General features: G+C 56.3%; 1 protein-coding gene across 1 annotated transcript; it reads right to left on the bottom strand.

The window, feature by feature from the left end:
- Positions 1 to 5,432: 5,432 nt before the first annotated feature.
- On the bottom strand, positions 5,433 to 24,372 carry LOC131419673 (zinc finger protein 883-like). The gene is made up of 3 exons (XM_058565093.1): positions 23,940 to 24,372; positions 18,490 to 19,430; positions 5,433 to 7,690 (listed from the first exon to the last, which is right to left on the bottom strand). Exons 1-3 carry the CDS (start codon positions 24,037 to 24,039, stop codon positions 6,992 to 6,994), a joined length of 1,740 nt encoding a protein of 579 aa, XP_058421076.1. The 5' UTR covers positions 24,040 to 24,372; the 3' UTR covers positions 5,433 to 6,991.
- Between the last annotated feature and the right edge of the window lie 394 nt (positions 24,373 to 24,766).

Here is a 24,766-nt window from a genome sequence, read left to right as displayed (position 1 = left end):
AGGCAAGGACATCGCCGTCAGAGGACCTGGGCTGGCAGGGAGTGTGGCAGCTGTGTCCCGGGGGCATGCTTGGACAGAGCCCACGGGCTGGTAAAAGTCACGTGGGAAAGGTCTTGGGTGGGTGCGGGGCGCCAGGCAGCCAGGACACACAGGCCTGGCTGAGGATGGACTGGGACCATCGCTGACGTGCAGGATGGGAGGGACGTCCCTGCCTAGGCTGGGGTCCCCACTGCCTGCCGCAGGCTCTTGGAGCTGGAGGTGGGCATGCGGTGGGAGGTGTCTTAAAATCCTATGTTGGAGGGCAGATCATTTTTCTTTTTAGTTTGTAGGTCTCTGGCTCCAGAGGCATCTCCTGCACATCCAGACTAGGTGAAAATCATAGGATGATCACCTTTGAGGCTGGCGCCACCACTCGATGAGACTGGGGTGCCTTGAGGGGGGTCAGCCTGGTTTGCATGTGGAAGGAAAGTAAATAATTTTGGCTACAGGGTGAACTATAGAAAATTAAAACTGGTCACAAACCTTTGCAGCTCCTCCCATCAAGAGATGGGTCTCTTTGTGCCCCTGGGGCTTCCCTTTGCTGTCGCTGTGACCACTGTCGTGTCGCTGTGCCCCCAGTCCTGGGTCCCACTTCCTCCTCGTCAGTCCCTCTCGTTTTGGAGATCTTTAGCAGCCTCCTGAAAAAAAGTTTCATGAAAAGTAATGAAAAAAACGTTGGTGAGTTTGCACATCAGAACGTTGTTATACAACCGTCACACTTGATAATCTGAGTGTGTGTCAGCATTCAGGTGGCAGATTATTTTCACTTGTGATTGTCAGAGCATCGCTGCTGCTGTTTCTGGCTTTGCCTCTGCTGCTGAGGAGCCCCCAGCTCTGTGTTCCAGCCCCGTGTGGCGGGGCCGGCCTGCGCTCGCCGGCTCTGCCCCTCTCTCCGATCCTCTCTGTGTCACTGCAGGTCTGGTCCTCAGGGCGGCTCTCCCTCCCTCTCTGTGGAGAATGGGGGTGTGTCCCTCTCTCTGGAGGTTGGGGTACGTCCCTCTTTCTGGAGGATGGGGTGCATCCCCTTCTGTGGAGGATGGGGTGCGTCCCTCTCTGTGGAGGATGGGGTGCATCCCCTTCTGTGGAGGATGGGGTGCATCCCTCTCTGTGGAGGATGACGGTGCGTCCCTCTCTGTGGAGGATGGGGTGCGTCCCTCTCTGTGGAGGATGGGGTGCGTCCCTCTCTGTGGAGGATGGGGTGCATCCCACTCTGTGGAGGGATGGGGTGCGTCCCCTTCTGTGGAGGATGGGGTGCGTCCCTCTCTGTGGAGGATGAGGGTGCGTCCCTCTCTGTGGAGGGATGGGGTGCGTCCCCCTCTGTGGAGGGATGGGGTGCGTCCCCCTCTGTGGAGGGATGGGGTGCGTCCCCCTCTGTGGAGGGATGGGGTGCGTCCCTCTCTGTGGAGGATGGGGTGCGTCCCCCTCTGTGGAGGGATGGGGTGCGTCCCCCTCTGTGGAGGGATGGGGTGCGTCCCTCTCTGTGGAGGATGGGGTGCGTCCCGCTCTGTGGAGGGATGGGGTGCGTCCCTCTCTCTGGAGGGATGGGGTGCGTCCCTCTCTCTGGAGGGATGGGGTGCGTCCCCCTCCGTGGAGGATGAGGGTGCGTCCCCCTCCGTGGAGGATGAGGTGCGTCCCCCTCCGTGGAGGGATGGGGTGCGTCCCCCTCTCTGGAGGGATGGGGTGCGTCCCCCTCTCTGGAGGGATGGGGTGCGTCCCCCTCCGTGGAGGATGAGGGTGCGTCCCCCTCCGTGGAGGGATGGGGTGCGTCCCCCTCTCTGGGGGATGGGGTGCGTCCCTCTCTCTGGAGGATGGGGTAGGTGCTGTTACTCTGGTGGGTCACGTCTCTCAGTTGTGCGGAAAAAGTCAAATTATTTGTCTGATAATTTCATTGGCACCATTTTTTGTTTTCTTTTTTTCTCCTGCAACTCCTATTCGTCTTAATCTTTCTGTCTCATCATCCACCTCCTTGTCTTTTTATTCTTTGAAAAAGATTTTCTCAACTTTACCTCTCAACCCTCTCACTAATTTGTTTTTAATTTTCGCCATCACATTTTATTTCTAAGAGTTCTTTCTTCTGAATTGTTTCTTTAAAAATACTATTCTGGGGCCGGCCCTGTGGCTTAGCAGTTAAGTGTGCGCGCTCTGCTGCTGGATACAGTTCCTTTGAATCCCTGATCGTCCACCTGTCCTCCACATGCTGCGCTGTCTGCTTCCTCCTCTAAGTGCGTCCGTCCCCCTGCCACCCCCTGGGGGACCCCGCCTCCACCTCCCCTCTGTCCTCACACGCACTGTGGCTCTGAGGCCGAGTCCTCCTCCCAGTCATCATGTTTGGACTGGGATGTCATCTAGTCTGGCTCGCTGCGATTGTGGACATGTTTGGATGGTTTCTGCCTTCTTACTCTTTGGTTATTTGCTCAGGTTTTTTTGGATTTTTCTTTTTTGCTGCTTATTTATTTAATTGATAGAAGTCTTTGTTCATTTTATTTATTTTTTGTGAGGAAAATCAGCCCTGAGCTAACATCTATTGCCAATCCTCCTCTTTTTGCTGAGGAAGATTGGCCTTGGGCTAACATCCATTCCCATCTTCCTCTACTTTATATGAGACACCGCCACAGCATGGACAAGCGGTGCATGGGTGCGCGTCCGGGATCCAAACCTGCAAACTCGGGGCTGCCGAAGTGGAATGCATGCACTTAACCGCTACGCCACCGGGCCGGCCCCTGTTCATTTTAAATTATTGCATTTTTTTCTTTCTACTGGTTTGGAAATGTATGCACTGTTTCTATTTAGTAATTAACATTATACTATGCATATTTAACTTATCAAAGTCTGAAGTTAAACAGTCTTCCACCCCTTCCCAACAGTAGGAGGATCTTAGAACGTTTAAATTCTCTTCTAACTCATATGCTCTTGTCCAGTGTTTAGGTGACGTTATTCTTTCATACATAGCATGTTTGGATTATATTCATATTTATCATTTGGTTTGCTTACATTCCATTTTGTAACTAAGACCATCATTCTGAAATCATTTTCCTTCTTTTTGCATATAAATTTCAGATGTTCTTTTAGTGAAAGTTCCTTAATGATAAACTGTCTCAGATTTTATTTATCTGTAAGTGTCTTTTTTCACGTTATCTATGAAAACTCATTTTGCTGGGCATCCAATTCTAGGCTGACAGGTCCTTTCTCTCAGCATGTTGCAGACACTAGCCGGCTGTCTTGTCTCTGACGGTTGCTCCCAGAAGTCTCCTGATGGTTCGATTGTAATTCCTTTGTTGGAGATTTGGCTTCTCTTTCTGACTCCTTAGGGTCTTTGTCTTGCTGGTCTGTGCTTCAGTTGTGTTGTATCTAGGTGTGGATTTCCCTTCATTTATGCAGCCTCATGTACATTGTACTTCCTGGATCTGTGAATTTTTGTTTTTCATTAAATAAAGAAAAGCCTTGCCGGAACATTATAAGTGGGGTCCAAAAAACTTCAGTCCTGTAAAGCGCAGAATTGTGAAGATGATGGAATGAGCCTGCACAGATGCCAGCCAGAGGTCGTGCACGTTGGCTGCGTAGTCCCAGCAGTCAGGCCCCTCAGAGCACATCCTCAGCTGCAGACTGGCAGTACCTGTTGCAGTTGTGCATTCTGGCTTAAATGTTGACGGGGTGATTCTGGGTCTTGAGGACGGCTGGAACTTCCAGGATGTTGATCACAATTTCAGTCTTCTCTCCTTTATTTTATTGGCCTGATTATGGGGAGACTGGGCTGGGTGAAAACTGGGGATGCAGACACTTATCTTCTCCAGGTGGGGTTGGCTAGTTTCCTAGCTGCCTGACCTCACCTTCACCTCCATTTTCAATCCTACAGAAAATTAGAGCCTCAGCCCTGTTAGAGAATGGGGACTGGGTGGACTAGGGGAGTCAACTGCCAATCAGGTTGGAATTTGCATAATCATGAGGTGTGTCATTGCAGGGTTTTACTCTGTTTCCTCTCCTTCATTCTCTCTCTCCTCCTGGCATTCCTCTCAGATCCATGTCAGACCTTCTTATTCTGTTTTACAAATCTTTTACCATTTCCTTTCTATTTTCCATCTCCTTGTCTGTGTGGTATTCCGGGTTTCTTTGGATGTATCTTCCACTACACCAGTGCTTTCTTCAGCTGTGTCTAGTCTGCTGTTTAACCTACCCAGTGAGTCCTGTTTCAACAATTATATTTTTTATTCCTCAAAGTTCTCCTTTAAAAATCCTGCCTATTCATTCCTGATAGTCTCTTATTGCTTTCTCATCACTGTGAGTGTCTCATTTCTTTAAATGCTTCATGCATAACTATTCTCATTCGTGCACCTTTGTGGTTTATATCTGCTGTTTGCTGTTGTGATGACCCTCATTCAGTGAGACTCAGCTTCCTGTGTACTTGGTAGTCTCTGTAAGCTCACTGCATGACTGTATGAGCAGGAGCATTACAGGGTCTAAGGAGGGGAAGCTTCCCTCCAAAGAGCCATTGCTGTGGCTTCTACTGGTACCTGGGAGGTGTCCTGAACCTGGGACCCTTCAGCATATCTGAGGGTCCTGGATCAGCATGGGAGTCCCAGGCTCAGTTTCCCACCTCACCACTGGCTCAAGAGCCAGCAGCCCAATAGCTGTGGTGCCACTGAATCCACTCTGAGGGTAAGTGTGCCCCTGTAGGCTGCACAACCCTGCAGCCTGGCTCACATCTTTTTTTTTTTTTTTTTTGGTGAGGAAGATTCGCCCTGAGCTAACATTTATGCCAGTCTTCCTCTATTTTGTGTGTGGGTCACTGCCACAGCTTGGCTGACAAGTGGTGTAGGTCTGCGCCCGGGATCCGAATCTGCAAACCCAGGCCACCAAAGCGGAGTGTGCCAAACGTAACCACTATGCCATGGGCCCAGCCTCCTAAGCTCACATCTTAAAAGAAATAGGTGCCAACAAGAGCCCTAGAATTGTGTTACTACTTTGGAAGTCCCAGCCAGCTACAGGACCCAAAATAATTCACAATCAGTAGTTACGCGAGAGCAAACAATTGCTACGAAGTAGCACCAAACCACAGCCTGGCCAGGACAGATTTGGATCATGTAGCTGGACCTCAGGACTTACAGGCAGGTGACTGCTCAGATTTGTCATAGTCATTACAATAAACTTGCAGTAATGTGACCTGACTCAATTCATTATGGCAGAGTTTAATGACATGCACCAAAATATCTTCCCCAACAAAGACACCTCTCCCTATCTGGCATTTACAGTCGTGTCGTGTAACGACAGGGATACTTCCTGAGAAATGTGGTGCTCGGCGATTTCGTCATTGTGTGAACACCAAAGAGTGCACTTACACAAACCTAGATGGTACAGCCTTCTACACACCTAGGCTCTATGGCACTAACTGTGGCTCTATGGCATGTAATGGTGGGACCACCGTTATATGTGTGGTCCGTTGTTGACTGAAATGTCATTATGCGGCGCCTGACTGTAAACGTATCCATAACAGTGTCGTATTGTGATGTGCAATATTAGATCCTGAGTACAGAGTTCACATAGACCATTGCTCTATATTATTACACTTTCTGTCTTGGCTCTCCAACTACAAATTGCAAGGTCCTGTAAGCAGTTTCTTACACTCTCTCATGTTCCTCTGCTGTGCCTTTGCTTTGTACACATTCACTCCATGTGTTGCTTAAAACTCCAGCTCAGGAGTCACCTCCCCTGGGAGCTCCTCCCGGTCTCGTCCCCTGTCCCAGGCATCCTGTCTATGGCTCTGCTGCGCTGCTCATTCCCTATATATGCTTCTGTTACTGGACTTTTCATGGGGCGTTTGTTCCAGTGACAGCTTTATGTCTGTCTCACCCTCAGCCCAGAAGGTCCTTGAGGGCAGACATCATGGTGGATTTGCTTCCCCTAGAACAGGTAAGTGCTCAGGAAACATTTGTTGAAAGTATAAGTATCTTAAACTTCCTTTTCTTGTACTGCCTTCATGAGGCTGAGCAGAGTTGTGCATGCTACACACTGTGAAATACTGTAAAAATAAGCGGATCGGTGTGATTGCCTCCTTCCAGCCAAGCCGCCCGGTCTCTCCTCTGTGCCTGTCTTCCATAACATTCCCCAACATATTTCGTTTGCTTATTCTATTGTGGGGAGCATACTGTGTATCCAGGGCTGTGCTACAATCATTCTGGCTACAGGGAGATCACACGTTGATGGAGACACAGACATAAACCTATAGCTTTGACACAAGGTAGAAAGTGATTCTTGCCTTTTAAAAAGTGCTTTGGAACTACAAAAAATACCACAGATACTTGGATAAATCTCAAAAACATTAATTAGCAGAGGGAAAGAAATCAGACCTAAAAGAGTATATATAATTTTCTATTTATATAAGGTTCTAGAACAAGGAAAGTTATAGTGACAGATATGAGATCACTGGTTGCCTCTGAGGATGAGGGAGTTGACTTGAAGGAGGCATAAGGGAACTTTCTGGGGTGATGGAAATAGTCTCTAGCTTGATAGTGTGGTGGTTATAAAGGTCAAAACAGGTTATATTTGTCAAAACTCAGAACCAAACACGTAAGATCTCTACATTTCACCATATGTAAATTACACCTCAGGAAAAAAAGTGCTATGAAAATGAAATAAATTCTTGTCAGTGGACACGTGTCACCATCAGATCCCCTCCTTTCCTTTGGGAAAACCTCTGTTCCCATCTGCACAGCTTGCCTTCCCTAAGCCTCCCCTTCTCTTCCGACTGCTCCTGGGCAAGGTGGCAGCAGACAGACACGCTGAAGGCTTCTGCCTACGCGAGACCTCAGGCCACCAAGACAGCTTTACTGTCTTCCCCACTGCACACGGAATAAAGTGCACAAACCTCTGGGTGTATGCAAAAACATCACGGGTGTTGCACCCGCCACCTCCAGTCTTATTGACATTTTCTCTGCTCCACATCCACCCCGTCACAGGTTCACTCTCGGCCGTGCACCCGCTGGTGCTGGATCAGATGAAAGCTCAGGCGGAAGGTGCGCCCGCACTCAGTGCAGCGGAAAGGCTTCTCGCCTGTGTGGATCCTCTGGTGCCGGAAGAAGCCCGACAGGGCCCGGAAGGCGCGCCCGCACTCGCCGCACTCGTAGGGCTTCTCCCCGGTGTGGATGCGCCGGTGCTCGCTGAGGAAGGAGCTGCGGCTGAAGGCGCGCCCGCACTCCTGGCACGCGTAGGGCTTCTCCCCGGTGTGGACCCTCTGGTGCTGAATGAGGTTGGAGCTCTGGCTGAAGGCTTTCCCACATTCTTTACATTCATAGGGGTTCTCTCCGTGGTGAATTCTCTGGTGCCGAACAACATTTGAACTGTGAATGAAGGTCTTCCCACATTCACTACATTCATACAGTCTCTCTCCAGTGTGGATTCTCTGGTGCTTAACAGCATCTGACCTCTGACTGAAGGACTTGCCACACTCACCACATTCATAAGGCCTTTCCCCTGTGTGGATTCTCTGATGTCTAATAAGGTTGAAGCTCTGGCTGAAGGCTTTCCCACACTCCTTACAAAGGTAAGGCTTCTCCCCATTGTGAATTCGCTGGTGCCTGACGACGTGCGAACTGTGGATGAAGGCTTTCCCGCAGTCACTGCATTCATAGGGCTTCTCCCCAGAGTGAATGCTCTGGTGCTTCACCACATCTGAATAGCATTTGAAGCTCCTGTTGCAGGTGCTGCATCGATAAGGCCGCCCTCTCTGCAACGGAGGGCCTCTCCCCTCCGTTGCAGAGCCTGCATTCAGGGTGACGTCTGACCCAGACACAGGGATCCCGTGGCCATTCTGCTCTCCAGCCTTCTCACAAACGACTGGTCCCCGGGGGGAATCTCCGGTCCTCTCTCCAGCTTCCTCATTCCCACAAAGGCCCAGAAGCCCCAGTGCCCGGGGAGGCTCCTGAAGCAGCCCTGGCACACACTCTCCACGGCTTTCCCCTTCTCTCAACGTCGCCTCCTTTGGCGCCAACCCTGTGCTCTGAGCCCCTTGCTCAGCAGCTGAAGCAGCACTGCCGGAAGCCAGGCCACCACTTGATGCCTGTGCTGGGAAAGCTGGAAAAGAGGGTCAGGGATGTATGACTTTAGAGATAAGAAAACTCTTGAACAACATACAGCTGTATGTGAACTCGACACGGCACTGCCATCTGTGGAGATGACAGAAGTGATGCTGATACAGGCAGTGGCAGCAGACCTCTGTCATTTTGCCTGTCCAGTTCCTGCCCAGGTCTCCTCCCCCTTCCTAACCTCTGGGGTTGCAGGAAGGGACATGGGACTGGAGGAGGGCTAACAGATGCTTCCCTGGCTCTGACCTCAGTCCACCCACTGTCAGCAGTGGAGGAGGCAGGAACCGCGGCTGGCAGCTCCCCACTTCTGCCACGTGCCCTGGAGAGCAAAGAAAGTGGGTTGGCTGCAAAGCAGAATAAAACCGAAGCAGAGGTACCAGGAGGCGCAGAGACAGGCGCCCTGACGGCACAGCTTATTTCTCCAGCCCTGGAGGCCCTGAGACAACACTGTATCCGTCACAACTCTCCCCAGTCCACCAACTCAAAGGACTTCTGTTCCATGCAAGTAAGAGAATCGTCACTCGGACAGAAATGAGCACCCAGAGTAAGCAGCCAGCAGCCCGAGAGAGGGACGATGGAGCTGGCAGGGCCCACCTGGTCTTGGCTGTTGGGCAGTGAAGCAGCTAGTTAAACTAGGTCCCGCTGGCTCCTGGGCACAGACCCTGTGCCCACTTAGGAGCTTTATGGACACGGGAGCACAACTCTGGGATCTTGGCATGCTAGGTCGTGACTGTGCCCTCACAGGGTCCTCCTGTCCCAGGTGCCGCAGGGCGCCTGGGGAGCCGAGACAGGGACGCTTAGTCGCGAGGGGCTCAGGAGGACAGGACCACCAGGGCAAACACAGCAACCAGGTTAAGAGAAAACCTCCCCGCCCACAGGCAATAACCTGTATGGCGGAACTGAAGCAGTCAAGTCCTCGCCACACCCCTCTCGAGAACCTGAACTGCACCTGTATAAAGACACCTGCGTGGCAGAGCAAGGGGCAAGAATGCTCTTCCCAGGAAGGTGGCATCCACGTTTCCCACCGATTTCCTAACAAGGGGGCTGTTTAGTTGAGCAGCCGGAGGTGGGGAGAGGCCCCAGGCAAGAGACAGAAGGCCCTCTGGGGAGGCCAGCCCCGGTGTTGTGGTTTAGCAGACCTGGGAGTTCAGGAAACAGACTCAGAGGTACTGGTTCTGAAGGAAAAGAGCTATTCAAAGTCAAAATGTGGAGGGCCACATATACTCTCCCCGGCTCCAGCAGCTCAGGCTTCAGGGCCTGTGAACTGCTTGCCTCCGGAGGCCATGCCAGGCAGCCACAGGCAGCCCTGTGCAGGGCTACTCCTGTGAATGCCTCTCAGGGGCCCTGGAGGGCCCTAAGCACGGAGCACTGGTTCTCATCTGGGGCGATGTTGTCTCCAGGGCACTTCCGTCCGGAAACTCTGATGGTCACAATGGGAGGGGGCGCTCCCTGCAGCCAGTGAGCAGAGGCCGAGGATGCTGGGGAACATCCTAGAATGCACAGGATGCCCCACAACAAAGAACCTTCCATCCCAAGACATCCTCAGTGCTGAGGCGGAAAGCCTGCCAGAGAGCAGTCCTCGCGGCAGCAGGAGCTGGGCTGCCAGGCTTCCTCACCAAGAAGCTTGGCCCCCAGCAGAGCCACCAGGCACCAAACTAACACCCGCGACACCCAACAGGCCCCCACCTCCCTCCACCTACTCCCCCCTGGTACAGTGCCTGGTACACACTCAGGGCCAGTAACCAGGACACGGGGTTTTCTCTTTATTCCTTTCAAAACGGGTGGTTTTGTTGTGAGTGACCTGTTTGTCCTCCACCACTCTGTATGTGTCGGCATTTGCTAAAATTATTATTTAGTCCAAAATTGCTGGACTATGAAGAACCCCGTCTGGACCAGATCTGGACAGGATGAAGGTTGGACACGGGAGGGAGAGGCTCGGCCGGGAGCCCCGGGTGTGAAGGGCAGTTCCATGGCAGTGCCCCCGAGGGATGAGTGTGTGTGCATGGACATGGGGTTCCTGACTTCAGGGGGGTCAGGTGCAGGTGTGCAGGGGGGTGTGCACGTGTGTTCTGGGCAGCGTGGTTATGTTATGGCCAGGTCCTCACTGCTGAACAGGAACCATCAGAGAGAGGAAAGGCTCGAAGCAGCCGTGTTCCTCTGCTAAGGGAAGATAGCACTGCTGTTAGCACTGGTCATATAATAGCCTCACAGCAGCAACAACAGTAAACTGAATATGAGTCCTCAGCTTTGACAGTCCTCAAATGTGGCCTTAACTCTTCAGAACAGAGGGGGCCTGGAGCCTGAGAGGGAGATGACCAAGGGGCCCAGGTTTTCATCCATCAGACTCTCCTGGTCACCTACTCTGAGCCCAGGCCCGCTGACACAGCTGGGCCCTGGGAAACAGAGCCAAGAATTCATATTCCTGTTCTCAGAAGTGTCCAGGCAGAGGGACCAGAGAAAGGGAGAGGGGTGCAGAGCGTGGCCAGGAGAGCAGAGGAAGGGAGTAGGGAGAGGTGAGGCCATCAGGCAGTGCGAGGAGGAGGGCTGTGATAGGATGGGGGCCATGCTGTCCGAGCCCAGCTCCACCCCTTCCGACCACCCCCCCCAGCAGCCAGACTGGAAAGGCCCCCACCTCCCCCGCCCCAGGACAGTCCTCCCTGACCCCTCTGGGCCTGGCTGCTCACCCCTCACCTGTGCGTGTGTCCATCAGGGTAGCCTCTGGGGTGTTCCGGAGACGTGGGCCCGGGGGCCCTCCTCTGCTGCACTGGGCAGAAACACCAGGCTTGGGGACACCTGCTCGGGCACCAGAGAAGAAAGGGAAGAAAATGACAAGGAGAGTGAGGGTGAGCGCAGAATGCCTTCTGAGAAGAGAGGGTCAGAGCCCCCCTGGGGACCCCAAAGGAGCCACCTCCCCCGCTGGGCCTGTTGCTGTCACTAGAAATCAAGGTCCTGACTAAAGAGAGACCCTGGAAACTAGTGTTCTGTGGGAGCTCGGTGCAGGCCGTGCGGGCTCCCCGAAGCCCTGCTCTGCGCAGGTTCAGAGCAGAGGTGGGCGTGGCGTCCTCTGCCCGCACCTGCTGTGGTCTCAGCTCCACGAGGACGAGCCCAGCACCTCAGTCATCCTCAGATGTCTGCAGAAATAGCTCTGGATTTTAACATTTTCCTGATAATTACAAAGATTTCAATAGAAAATATGAAACCAAAAAAAATTACAAAAATTATTTGAATGGTGTAAGTTTGGATTGAGGAATGATTTTGCTAGGCTTAACACCAAAGGTAAGGTCTGACAGATTTAACTACCCAAGATAATTTAATGTAAAAAGCAAACAAATGAAAAAAACTTCAAAACCGGGTGGAATATTTGCAACACAAATAGAGATTCATATGCTTAATATATAAAGACCACTACATAGTCATGAGAAAGCATGAAAACTTGGTAAAGTCATGAACAGGTAACCCAAAAAGAAAACAAACCAGTGGCCAATAATATTTTTTAATATAAGCCCCACATTTGTCCCACCTCATTTGCAATTAAGAAATATCACTTAAGGGCTGGCCCCGTGGCTTAGCGGTTAAGCGCTCGTGCTCCGCTACTGGCGGCCCGGGTTCGGATCCCGGGCGCGCCGACGCACCGCTTCTCTGGCCATGCCAAGGCTGCGTCCCACATACAGCAACTAGAAGGATGTGCGACTATGACGTACAACTATCTACTGGGGCTTTGGTGGGGTGGGAAAAAAAAAGAAATGTCACTTAAAATGTCATGTTTTATTCTGAAAGTAGCAGAAACTTAAAAACGGTAGCTCCTTAGGAGCCAGAGTAGGGGAGACAGGCTCTCCCGCCATGGAGGGAAAGTAATGCTACGTTGCTGGTGGGGACTTGGACATTTGCAAAGGCCTTAGTTGTACTGTGGCTTCACTTCCGGGACCTACCTGACCCTGAGACCAGGGACGTCTGCAGAGACTGACCTATACGGATATTTCCTCTCCGACTTTTTATAGAAGAAACCTTGGAAATAATGTGATTTCAAGAACAGGAAAGGTTAACCCATGCTAGCAGCCGGGAACAGTGACCCCTGACAGCCGTCACAACGGTCAGGGGAGGTTCTCAGTCCACCTGTCCCTGAGGCCATCACAATGGTCAGGGAGGCTCTCCCCGAGGCTGTCACACTGGTCAGGGAGGCTGTCCCTGAGGCCATCACAAAGGTCAGGGAGGCTCTCCCTGAGGCTGTCACACTGGTCAGGGAGACTGTCCCTGAGGCTGTCACAAAGGTCAGGGGAGGCTGTCCCTAGGGTCGTCACACTGGTCAGGGAGGCTGTCCCTGAGGCCGTCACAATGATCAGGGGTCTCTGAGACCATCACAATGGTTGGGGGTCCCCGAAGCCATCACAATGGTCAGGGAGGCTGTCCCCAAGACTGTCACAATGGTCAGGAGTCCCTGAGGCCGTCACAATGGTCAGGAAGGCTGTCCCCAAGACTGTCACAATGGTCAGGGGTCCCCGAGGCTGTCACAATGCTCAGGGAGGCTGTTCCCGAGGCTGTCACGATGGTCGGGGTCCCCGCAGCCATCACAATGGTCAGGGAGACTGTCCCCAAGAACATCACAATGGTCGGGGAGACTGTCCCCGAGGCTGTCATAATGGTCAGGGAGTCTGTCCCCAAGAACATCACAATGGTCGGGGAGACTGTCCCCGAGGCTGTCATAATGGTCAGGGGTCCCCGCACCCATCACACTGGCCAGGGAGACTGTCCCCGAGGCCGTCACAATGGTCGGGGAGGCTGTCCCCGAGGCCGTCGCAGTGGTCAGGGAAGCTGTCCCTGGCCGGGGCCTTAGGGCCGCCCCCTGCGTCCTCTCCGCACAGCGGAAGTGAAGTTCCCGCAGTGAGACCCCAGGACGGACACGCGGCTCCGCCCCGGGCCTCAGTTTCCCGCTCCGGCTCGGCCCCCGAGATATCCGCGCCCCAGCAGGCTCGCAGCCGCTCACCTGCCGCCCCGCCGCCCGCCGGAAGCGCCGTCATCTTCCCTACCCCGCGGCGCGGGCACTTCCGGCGACGCTCTAGGCCCCCGGAGGCCTGTGCGCTCGGCTGCCCCGGAGGCCGTGGGGCTGCCGTTGCTGCCCCGGCGGTGGCCCCTTTGCTGTTCTAAAGGCAATTTCCTAGCTTCGCGTGCAAGGCCCTTGTGCCAGCCATATTCGTGTCAGCGCCCCCCGCCCGCCCCGCGCCCACGGGCCCTCCAGAGCCCCACCCTCTGCAGGCGCCGCCCCGGGCAGCGCTCCCTGGCCTCTCCCCTGTCCCCTCCAGCTCCATCGCCTCCCGCCAGGTCCAAGGATGAGGTCAGGGAAGTAAGTCCGGGTTTGGTGACCGAGGTGACTGCGGAAAGAACAAACGAACGAATGAATGAATGAATGCAGGCAGTGCTCGTGGAGAAAGGCGGGGGCGCCATGGAGGGAGGAGTCAGGCTGCAGCTCAGCGGGAGCACAGGATCGGGTGGGGACAAGTCAGGAAACCTCCCGACAAGAGCCAGAGGAAAGGCGCCAAGGGGAGGGAGCCTCAGATCTACCCCGCCCGCGGCAGACCCCGCACCTTGCTGTTCACCAACACGTGGACTCCTCCCATAAACCCAAAGCTAGCGCTGCAGTCCCCCTTCTGGAGTGTTCCCGCTGTACCAGGGCCAACACGCATGTGACTCTGCCCTCCTGACACGTTTTCTCTCCCAGCTGCAGGGACCCCACGTTCTCCCGGTTTCCCTCACCATTGGTTGTCAATGACCACGTACTTAGGGGCTTAAAACGATCTGCATTTATGATCTGACAGTCTCTTTGGTCGGCGAGTCTGGGCACAGCCTACCCAAGTCCCCAGCACGGTCTCTCCTAGGACTGGGCACTCCCCTGAGGGCTCCACGGGGAAGCATCTGATCCTAAGCCCGTGGTCTTTGGCAGGATCCTGTTCCTGGGGCAGGAGTTCTCTGGTGTCTGGCCCTGTGAGGTGCAGGCTTCCCACGGGCACTGCATCCTTGGGAATGGATGCCCTCACGGTTAATCACGGCTGAGAAACCCATACAGCGTCTGCCCCCGACCTGTGACCTGGGGCTTGGGTTATGAATGGCATGTCCCCAAAGTGTCATTCAGTTCTCTCCCTGCTCTAGGCGCTCTCCTGTCAGTGACACCTGCGGTCTCTCCTCATTCTAACGTGCTTCCAGAAACCCAAGCCCAGAGAATCCCTTGAAACGTTCCCCCTGCTCCCTGACAGTGTCCCTCCATAAGACTGTCCTTTTACAGAAGTCTCTTGCTCTGGCATCCGCCCACCGCCCCGACCTGAGTTCTCAGGCCAGTCACCAAACAGAAGCACAGGTGGTGAGCGGCCCCTGCTGCTGGGCTGGGCCATCAGTGGTGGCCATGGAGGAGGCCGGCTCTCCAGAAGCCGGGAGCTCCATGCCATCTGCTGTGCCCAGCGTGCCCAGTGCACAGATGGCAGCAGGTCTTACCTCGATCAGCCTGGCGCTGGCCCCTCACCTCCACCCACCTCTCCAGCCTCACCTCTTCCTCCAGCTGTGGGACCAGTTGTCATTCCCTGAACACGCCAGACTCGCTCTCGCCTCTCTCTGAGCCTTTGCTCATTCCATTCCCCTGCCTGGAAAGGTACACCTGCGCTTTCCACACACTCGTTCCCTTTCCTCTTGGCTGGACACAGGTCATGCATGTCCCGCTGCAATACTGCAATGATGTGTCCTCAGGGTGTCGCATGTGGAGGTACACCGTGTCCATTGACCCTTCACGGGCTCGTGATCATTCTGATCATGTAGTCGAGGTGTCGTCTGGGTTTTCCACCATATGGCTGATATTTCTGCCCTTGCAACAAATAAACCACCTCCAGGGAGGAAAGAAAGGCTGAGGAACGGATCCACACTAAAGAATCCTGAGGGGACATGGCAATGAAAGGCTAGATATGATCCCGGACTGGAGCCTGGGTTGAAAGGAAAACGGATGCTGGGTTGGAGGGAAAATGCCATGAACGACCACAGTGGGACAAAGAGAGAACTGGAACCCGCACTTGTGCCAGCATCCTGTCGGCTGCATCGCCCACCCGTGGTGGCTGTGCTGTGGTTTTGTAAGAGAACAGCCTTGAGTACAAGAAACATACACTGAAGTCTTACTGGACCAAGGGACAGAATGTATGCAAACCATTCGGAAAAGTTTTGGGAAAAGATTTGCGTAGCTGCAAAGAAATGAGTGCATTCCTGCCACGTGGTGTGAACTGGTGCGATTTCTTTCTACTTCCATTCATCCCCCAAATTTTCTACAACAGACTCTGCTTATATAATAGGAAAAATGGTTTGTCAAAAGTTTTATCAAAAAAGTGAAATCCTGACAAACAGAAGGAAAAGAAGTCACTTATAAGCTTGTAAAAATACGGGGAAGGGCTGCTTCATTTTTAAGCCCCAGAGCAATCACACATTGCCTGTCGAGTTTGTTCTCAGACGGTGCAGCTGGAGGCCAGCAGTGACACCTCGGCCTCCGTTCTCTGAGCCCCTCCTTAGCCTCTAGACGTGTGGCAGAGCCCAGATGTCTGCACATGTTCCCACCGTCCCAGGTTCCTACCACGCATGTGTCGCTTTGACAACCAGGTGCCAGAAGGGAGCTGTTTCGTTCAGATGGCTAGAACGATGGCTTCGTCATGGGGTAAGCACAGGCTTTTCTTTTCCAACAGGTTCAGGGGTACATCTGAGAGGACCCCTTCCCTCACGCATTCTGGTAACAGCACCTCTTCCTTCTGGGTCCTGTTTCTCTACTCCCTGAGGTCATTCTAGAATGCCCCCTGCCAGGATGGGCCTGTGACCAGTCTCTCTAGGGGCTTTCCAGAAGCTGGGGGACAGAAGTCTCTGTCCTCTGCAGCCCTGGGCTGAGATGGTGTCAGACCTGGGGAAGGCCAGTCAGCAGTTGGAGCCCCAAGGCCACACAAGGCCCTGCAGAGGTGAGAGGCACAGAGGTGACAGAGAGACCCAGTCACATCAAGGCTCTGGTCCCGGCCAGGAAACCTGGATGCCTTGGGTTCCTGAGGCAGCTCCTTGATCTCGCAGGCTGCCTCAGGTCCCTCCGAGCCCGTGTGCTTCCTGGGACTGTGCTGAGGAGCTCCTGTCGCTTGCACTGTTGCTTTGGGAGCAGTCCGCTCGATTTCAGAGGTCCAGGCCCCGGGCCTCAGAGAGCTGGCAAGTGCCTGGCGTTGCTGACAGTCTTCAGTGGTGCCAGGCAGGGCTGGGCAGGGGCTGAGGGGAGGAGGGCCAAACTCACACCGATGGACCTGTGGCCCCAACCATGCACGGGTCTGTCCCTTCACTAATTCAGCCCTCGGGGGATGTAGCAGAGGCAGAACCACTCACGTACACCAGCCCACTCACCTTCCATAGCTCCTGACTGTCAATCACCTCCTCTGATATTAATAACCCTGAGAAAGACACTAGTTCGTAGAGGAGGAAATCCAAGTTTCCAGAGGAAGGAGCTGGCCCACAGGAATGGGAAGGGACGAAGCTCACTCGGGTGGGGATAAGCCAGGCCACGCTGTGCTAACAGACAAGCTCCAAATCTCCACAGAGGTCCACGTTCACCGCCGCGGGCGGACTCTGCTCTGCTGGTCTTCCTCGGTCCGGGCCTGGGCGGGCAGAGCAGGCACCATTGGAACCTCGCAGGTCGCTGTGGGCCGAGGGCAGACAGTGTGGAGAAGGCCTGCTGCCTCCTCATGTTCCCTTTTATTGCCCAGAGCAAGCTTGAGGCCCAGCTGGGTTCACAAGAACGGGGGCATATCTGCCCAACCTGGGGAAGAGATGAGGGGGTTAGGACCACAGTGGACAGGCCCTTGGGCTGGTGGTCCATAGCACCGCCAGGCAGCAGGAACCCAGGTAGTTACTGTCAGAACAGTCACCTCTTTTGGCCCAGAAATAGCTTCAGGACGCCAGAGCAGAGGGCAGAATGCAGACCACAGGCTGTGTGCTGCCAAAGGGGCAAAGGGTGGCGGCGTACAGGACCCCGCCCTGCTCACAGGACCACCAGGCAGCCCTCCCAGAGGGCAGGAGGCTGCGCAGCCCCGGAGATTTCTCAGTACCTGCCCCGGCGACCTTCCCGCCTCCCACTGCCCAAGGATCTCGGGGCCCAGCCCCTCTGCAGCCTCCCTACAACCCGCAGTGCACAGCCTGCCTCTCCTGCCAGCCCACCCTCCGCGGCGTGTCTTGAGGCTTTTTCACTGCGCGCTGCATCAGCAAACCCCTGGGCATACACCCACTGCATTATTTGTAACAAGTTATAAAAATTATAGAACACACGTAAAAATTCAAACATTTAAAAAGGATGATCTAAAAAGTAGAAATAGAGGTTCCGTCTGCAGCCCAGTGGACTATCTCGAGTATCTCGGAGGGCGGCTCTTCCCACCAGCGACATTCCTAACACACAAGTCTGACCGCACTCCCGCGCCTTCGCTCCCGCCACCCACTGGAGAGACCAAGCGCCTCACTCGGGCGCAGGGCCCCGCCCGGGGCGTGTGTCTGCCCCTCCTCTCCCGCCCCGACAGCCGGGCAGGCGGCCCCCTTTTCCAGGCTCCACTCCGGGCCTCCGCCCCGAGCCCGCATTTCAGGCTCCAGCCCGGCTCACGGCGCGCCCGGCCTGGCCGCGGACAAGAAGGGCTTCCGCGCGACCCCGACCAGGAGGCCGCCCCCTCCTCACGCCCCGCCCCTCGCGGAGGCCCCGCCCCCAGGAGCCCCGGGCCCGCCCCTCGCCGAGGCCCCGCCCACCTCCGGGAAGCACTGGGCGAGCTGCTCAGGAGCAGGGCCCCGCGGCCCTTCCTAAAAACGGAATAAGGCCCTGGAGCACAAGGCGGCGGGCTGTTTTGCAAAGGGCCGGCAGTACACATGCTTTGCGCGTATTAACCTTTTTTTCATAACCCTGTAAAAATGTAGAGACCACTGGTCGTTTGAGGGCTAGCACAAAATGAGGCCACAGGCGCAGGCCCCCTGGCTGAGCCCTGGTCAAGGCGTAGGCCAGGCTGCGGTGGGGGAACCAAGGGGCCCACACTCGTTGCCTGCCTGTCAACAGCAAGGCCGCCAGGTGTCCCCAGGAGAGAAAGGGCACGCTCGCCCTGCCAAGCCACCGCCCGGCCCCTGACAGTGACCGTGACTCCGTTCGCACTTGTCCCACGTGGGGGCCCCAGAGGGAAGTGAAGACTGGACCGGGGTGCGAGGTGTGCGCACCAGCTTCAGCAGGAGGTCAGCATGCTGCCCCGGCAGGGCGAAGCAGGCGTCCCCAGCGACCCCGCCGCCCTCCTGCGTGGCCCAGGTCCTCCGGGTGGCCCCCGGGGCGCGCACTGGCCGCCTCGGTTCACTCGGTGCCGTGCACCCGCTGGTGCTGGATCAGGTGCGAGCTCAAGGGGAAGGCGCGCCCGCACTCGGTGCAGCGGAAAGGCTTCTCCCCGGTGTGGACCCGCCGGTGCCGGAAGAAGCCCGACAGGGCCCGGAAGGCGCGCCCGCACTCGCCGCACTCGTAGGGCTTCTCCCCGGTGTGGATGCGCCGGTGCTCGCTGAGGAAGGAGCTGCGGCTGAAGGCGCGCCCGCACTCCTGGCACGCGTAGGGCTTCTCCCCGGTGTGGACCCTCTGGTGCTGAATGAGGTTGGAGCTCTGGCTGAAAGCCTGGCCGCACTCGGCACAGGCAAAAGGCTTCTCCCCGTTGTGGAACCGCAGGTGCTGCGTGAAGTGCGAGCTGTGCACAAAGGCTTTCCCGCACTCGCCGCACGCGTACGGCTTCTCGCCCGTGTGGATTCTCCGGTGCTTCACCACGTCTGACCTCCGGCCAAAGGCCCTCCCGCACTCGCCGCACACGTGAGGCTTCTCCCCGCGGGGACGCTTCCGCTGCTCCCGGGAGTGGGCCCCGCGCTGGGAGACCTCGGGGCACACGGCACCGCGGGGCGACTGCTCGCCCAGCTGGGTCTCCGGACATCTGCTGGATTCTGAGTGGCCCCTCCAGCTGGGGTCACAGATCCCGGGGCTCCCGCCGGCACAGTCTTCCCGGGGAATCACCAGACTGGCGGTGAGGCTGGCCTTGCTTCTGGGCTCCTGTTGGTGGTTCCTCTCCTCCCCGAGAGTTGCCTGGTGCCCGCAGGTCTTGTGTGGCAGCCCGGCCCGCCCCGGTGAACCCCAATGGCTTCTGCAGGACCTGGCAGGTCCCTGGCCCGGTGGCCCATGCCTTGGGAGCTTTGGCCCCCAGACACCCTGCAGCTCCGTCTCCTCCAGGGCCTCCGGCCCAGGAATCTGCTCCTCACTCTGAGCTCTGTTCTCGCCGTCTGAAACCAGAAAGGGAGGAGGCAAGTGTCACCAGGCTCTGGGCCAGAGCACTGAGAGACTTGGGGGAAGGCAACGCCATCTCATTTAAATCAGCGGCAAGGGAAAAGGAAATGAGACCTCTGTTGGGGATGGGAAGGGGCGAGGATGGGGTTACCCAGGGATTGAGGGGAGTGGGAGGCGGCTGGGCCAGAGGCAGGGTGTGAGAAGGGTTGGGACAGGAGGTGGGTGGCTGGGGGGCAGGGGGACCGCGGGAAGGGGCGGGAGATGTACACCTGGAACATCCTAACTCCCCCACGTAATTGTAACACCGTGGAGCTTGTCCTGCCTCCCCTCATAGGGGATTTAGGAGCTGGAAGAGGAGCGCAGGAAGTGTGGGTGCCTGCACAGTGTCTGGCAGGGCGGTAACAGTGTCCTATGAGTCTGCCCCCAGGACTGCATCGGGCACCTCAAGCTGGTGGGTCACGGACCTTGCAGAAGGGCCTCTGCAACCTGTGTGCGTACTGAAAAGAAGCACCCTGCAGCTGTGTGTCCCAGGGTCTGTCTCTTGTCCCCTCTGTGCTGATGTGACAAAGCTACATTCCTAACAATATCCAGAATCTGCCTGCTTTTCCTAAAAATAAGCCAGGGCTTCTGGTCAAAGATAAAGTGAGTGGAGGCCTTTTTCTTACTCTTTTTCCTCAAACTATACTGAAAACATAAACAGATGATAAAGAATGGACAGCAGTGGGACGAAGTCCTAAACCACAGCCTGGGAGGCCCACCTCTGGCTGGTCTGGGCTGGACAGCCAGTGGACAGAGCACTGACCCTGAGCAGCCAGCATGGGCGGGGGCACCCAGGGTTGAGGACGGGCCGTGGGAGAGACCGAGAGTGCCACCAGAGACCCTGTCTGACATGGGGGTGCCTGTGGGCTGAGGGAGACTTCCTGAGGTGAGGGGGGAGGGGGGCAGCATTTCAGATCTGAGGCCATACTGCCTGGGGAGAGGATCCCCAGCAAGGGATGTGGCAGAGCTGGTGACAGGGCATGAGTGGAAGTCAGGGGCCCGCCCCCACCCCCCCCCCACTGCTTCCCCACAGGGCAGGCCCCAAGCAACTCAGGATGCCCTGGACAGTTCCTCAAATCACAATAAGGAAATTACAATGGTCTCACTAATAACAAGGAGAAGAGCTCAGAAAAAGGATACCAGTGTATCTGACCTTCTGACCTCGTCCTTCTGACGAGGAGATTACGTCAGAAGGATGCAGAAAAGAAACGGAGGGAAGGCAGCACCACCTCCCGGAGGAGGAGGAGCCGAGAGCCCACACGAGCCGCCTCTGGGAGCCAGCGCCAGCCCTGCAGCCCCAAGGCCTGAATCCTGCCAACCACTGGACGAGGACCCCGGCTCCACGTGAGCACGCGGCCCGGCTGACACTTGGACTGTGGCCGGTGAGGCCCCGCAGGGGCCCCAGCAATGCCGCCCCGGACTCCTGACTCTCGGCATCTGTGCCATAACAAGGCGGCTGTCTGAGAGGCTTCGAGGTGAGATGCCCTGGAGGCCCTAAGACAGACCCAGTGGCCTCCAGGCCCGCCCTGCCCGGCATATCAGGGCCGGGTCAGGGAGAGCTGACCCGAGGGCCTGCTCCTGCTCTGTGGGACTTGGGGACTCACACAGAGGGGACAGGGCACCCCAGTGCCTGCCCTCGGGGGCTCACGAAGGAGAAGGGAGACAGACGCGAGGCGTAGCAGGTCCAGACAGCAGGGCGCGGAGGGCCACCTCGGCAGCAGAGACAAGGTGGCAGCTGACTCCTTGGGAGAGTGGTGGCGGGCATGGCAGAGCGGGTCCTGAAGCGCGGGTAGGAGTGCAGGAGCAGGCACTGCCTGGGAAAGAGTGGTTGGGGGGAGGGTAAGGCTCCGTGGGCAGGGAGCAGGCCTGGCTGCACCAACAGCCCTTGGGCCACCAGAGGGCTCTGGCTCAGGAAGGACATGACGAAGGTGTGGGATGGAGAGACACAAGCTAGGGAAATAAAAATGGGATCACGGCCAACGTATCCACGTCGAGAAATGATTTGGAAGTTTTGCAGTACAAGTTAGAATAACTTACTAGGATTTCATTGTATACTATTAACTTCTTAGGAACTCTTCCTTAAAACACTTTTGTAAAAAAGGAAAATGTATTTGATTACTTAATGTTTATTCCTATAAAAAGAAAAGGTTTTTTTTTCGGAAGCAACGAGAAGCTGAACTAATACAACCAAGTCAAGTCAGGGATGTGGCAGAGAGGTCTGAGAGGTCCTCGTAAAACGAAGTGGAAAAGATCAAAACAATTGGTAAGAGGAGAGATGAAGATGTGGAAGGCAGGGAAAGACAAGCAGGACACTTCTAGATGGTTCTTCCGAAGAAGAGGACCCGCAGAGGGACTGTGGGAGTAACATTTCTCAGCAACAAGGCTGTCACTCAAAAGAGCACAGAAGGGGAATGCCACCCAGCAGTATAGGAACAACCAACCACGGACACTCGACATGGTGCATCCCGAAAGCACGATGCTGAGCAAGAGTTGGACACGGAGCAGTGCAGAGGTTACGACCCATTTATCTGAAGTTCAGAAGCAGCAGGGCCACGCAGAAGCTAGAACAGTAGTCACCTTGGGACAACTGACTAGGACGTGAGATTCTGGAAAGTTCTATGTCTTGACCTGGGTGGGTTTATGAGAGTAAACATATGTAAAAACTCAAACAGTCCACTTAAGATGTGGGAATTTTAAATATGTAAGTTACATCCTAATAAAAAGATTTAAAAATAAGACCACCAATCCCAGGAATATTTAACATAAAACGGCTGACGGCAGCACGTATCGTCGTGAAGCTTTCAAGCTCAGGGATAAGGAAGAATGAGACGAGCTCCCCATGGACAGAGCATGGGCAGGCTCAGCAAAGGCCGCGAGGAAAACCCTAAAAGCACAAACACACGCCCCAAGAATTTCACACCCACCCAAGCTGTCCTTCAAGTGTAGAGGCCACGGAGAGAGTGCTAGAGCTTTCAGGACCTTAGGAAACGCAGCCTCCTCCTGCCCATCGCCATGGCCCCCTCTCCTAGATAGGAGCTGGGCTGGGGGTCCTGCCAGGGGGGACACGTGGACTGGGGTCCCAGGCAGAAACCTGCCCCTCCAGCCTACATGCCACTCAGTCCGGTCCCAGGCGGTGCTCACCACGCACCATGTGCTGGCTAGACACTGCCCTGTGGAGGGGCTGCCTGAGGGGCAGGTGTGTGGGAGAGGGACGGCAGCCTGGCAGAGGTGCTGCACACAGGACGCAGAGGCACGATGGGAAGGCCCGAACACCGGGTGAGGCACACTCGGGTCAGACGCTGGTATTAGCGGCATAATGGACGAACGACTTCACCTGCCCAAGACCTAAGGACGGGCTGGAAACCACCTTGGGCAAATTACAGTCCCACGAGTTCCTGCTCTGTGTCCACAGGTGGACACCTGTCCTCTATTAGCTCCCGCACCGTGGGGGCTGTGGGGCTCCTCCAGGGCTAGCGGCACAGCGTTCCACCTCGGCACCTGGAGCTTGGCATGTGGTGCTGAATTGGTGAGTGGAGGGCGCATGTTTGGTTGAATTGGTGAGTGGATGGCTCCACCAAGGGTTACAGCAAACCATGAGGGGGTGGGGGTGGGTAGGTGGAAGGCCTGGTGGGAGAACATGGGCCTCCAGGCCTTTGTCTGGATTTGAATCTCAGCTGTGGTAAGTCTTCTCCGAGCCTAGTTTCCCACCAGTAAATCAGGGGCTTCGAGAGAAGGGGCATAGGGGTCCTAGCACTGCTCCTGGCAAATCTGAGACCTTCAGGACACGACGTTATTTTAGGGCTGAGGTTAAGCATGGAATCAATCTGGTTAAGCAGCAACGGCAGTAAACCACGCAGAGCTTGAAAGACTGGCTGAAAACGTCTGCAGACACTCCCATACTTGCTGATGAGTGATTTCTCTTTTGGGGGGTGTTCTTCTATTTTTCCTACACTTTCCAAATTTTCTTTAAAGAGCATGAATGACTCTTACAATGAAAACAAACTCCCAAATGCAATTTAAAAAAAGAACACTTTGGGCCAGCCTGGTGGCGCAAGCGGTTAAGTCGCACGTGCTCGGCTGTGGTGGTCCGGGGTCTGCCGGTTGGGATCGCAGGCGCACACCTACGCACCACTTGTCAAGCCATGCTGTGGCAGCATCCCATATAAAGTGGAGGAAGATGGGCATGGATGTGAGCCCAGCAGGCCAGTCCTCCTCAGCAATAAAAAAAAAAGAAAAAGAGGATTGGCAGATGTTAGCTCAGGGCCAATCTTCTGACAGACACACACACAAAAACACTTAAAACCTGTGCTCCTTGAGGACTAACGTTCAATTTTCCCTGAGATCAGGGCCTGCCTGGGCACGGGGGGAGGGGATTGAGCCGAGGAGGCTGGACACCGAGTGACCAGAGATGTCCAGGTCAGGCCTGTGGCCTGAGGGACAAAGACCGGGGCTCGAGCGGGGAGTACCGTGTCCCTGGATCCCGGCCTCCGGAGAAGGAGAGCCTGGCCGTGTCCCCTCGGTAGGCGAAGCGGGAGGCGAGGTCACGGCGGGTGACGGCGCTGCCATCGGCGGGTGAAGAGTTCTTGCTGGTCGGTGGACAGGTCCCGAGGAAGACACGCCCCGGCCGGTGGGGCGGGCCGCGCCCGCGCCGGGTGCTCTCCCGGGGGAGCGGCCTCTCCCGGGTTCTCAAATCTCTGAGCGTGTCTCCTTAAAACATCGAGGGCGGGGGAAGCACGACTTGGGCGCCTGACCCTCGGCCGACGGCCCCAGACTCCCGCCTCCGAGGGACGCGCCTACCGCCCCGTAGACTGCCGGGCTGGGTGCCGAGAGGGGCGCGAGCCCGGTCGGGTCGCGCGGACGGCGGAACAGAAGGCCCGAGGGGCCCGGGCGCTGCATCGCGTCCACCGCCCGGTTCCGCCCCAGGGCCCGCGACCCGCACGGCCCACCCCTCGCCCACCCCTCTCCCTGGGCCCGCCCCGACCGGGGCCGCGCCGGAAGCGCGCGCCGCGCCCACAGCAAGCCCCGCCCCACGTCGCCGGCACTTCCGGGCGCTCTAGCACGCTCGGAGGACCGGCCTGGGAGAGTGGCCCGGGGTCCGGTGTAGGGGAGCGGCCCAGGGGACCTGCTCGGGGGGTCGGCCCGGGGGACCTGCCGGGGGGCGCGGCCCAGGGGCCCCGGAGAGCCTAGGGCGGGCGGGCCGGGCGCGGGGCGGGCGGGGCTGCTCCCTGGGCCGGGCGCGCGTGCCTGGAGCTGTCCGAGGTGCTGGGCTGGACCGGCAGCGGGGCCTCTGAGA

This window comes from Diceros bicornis, chromosome 21, assembly GCF_020826845.1.
Source record: "Diceros bicornis minor isolate mBicDic1 chromosome 21, mDicBic1.mat.cur, whole genome shotgun sequence".
NCBI lineage: Eukaryota > Metazoa > Chordata > Mammalia > Perissodactyla > Rhinocerotidae > Diceros > Diceros bicornis.
Note: the sequence above shows the minus strand (reverse complement) of the source record. Positions and strands in the feature narration are given on the sequence as shown.

Bases quoted from the DNA above. Each gene is read 5' to 3' on its own strand.
- LOC131419673 (XM_058565093.1), bottom strand. From the start codon at position 24,039: ATGGCAGCGCCGTCACCCGCCGTGACCTCGCCTCCCGCTTCGCCTACC. The intron at 19,431-23,939 runs GTACTCCCCGCT...TTCTGGTTTCAG, and splicing joins GGCCGGGATCCAGGGACACG to ACGGCGAGAACAGAGCTCAG. The intron at 7,691-18,489 runs GTGCACGGCACC...GATGTGGTGAAG, and splicing joins ACCTGATCCAGCACCAGCGG to CACCAGAGCATTCACTCTGG.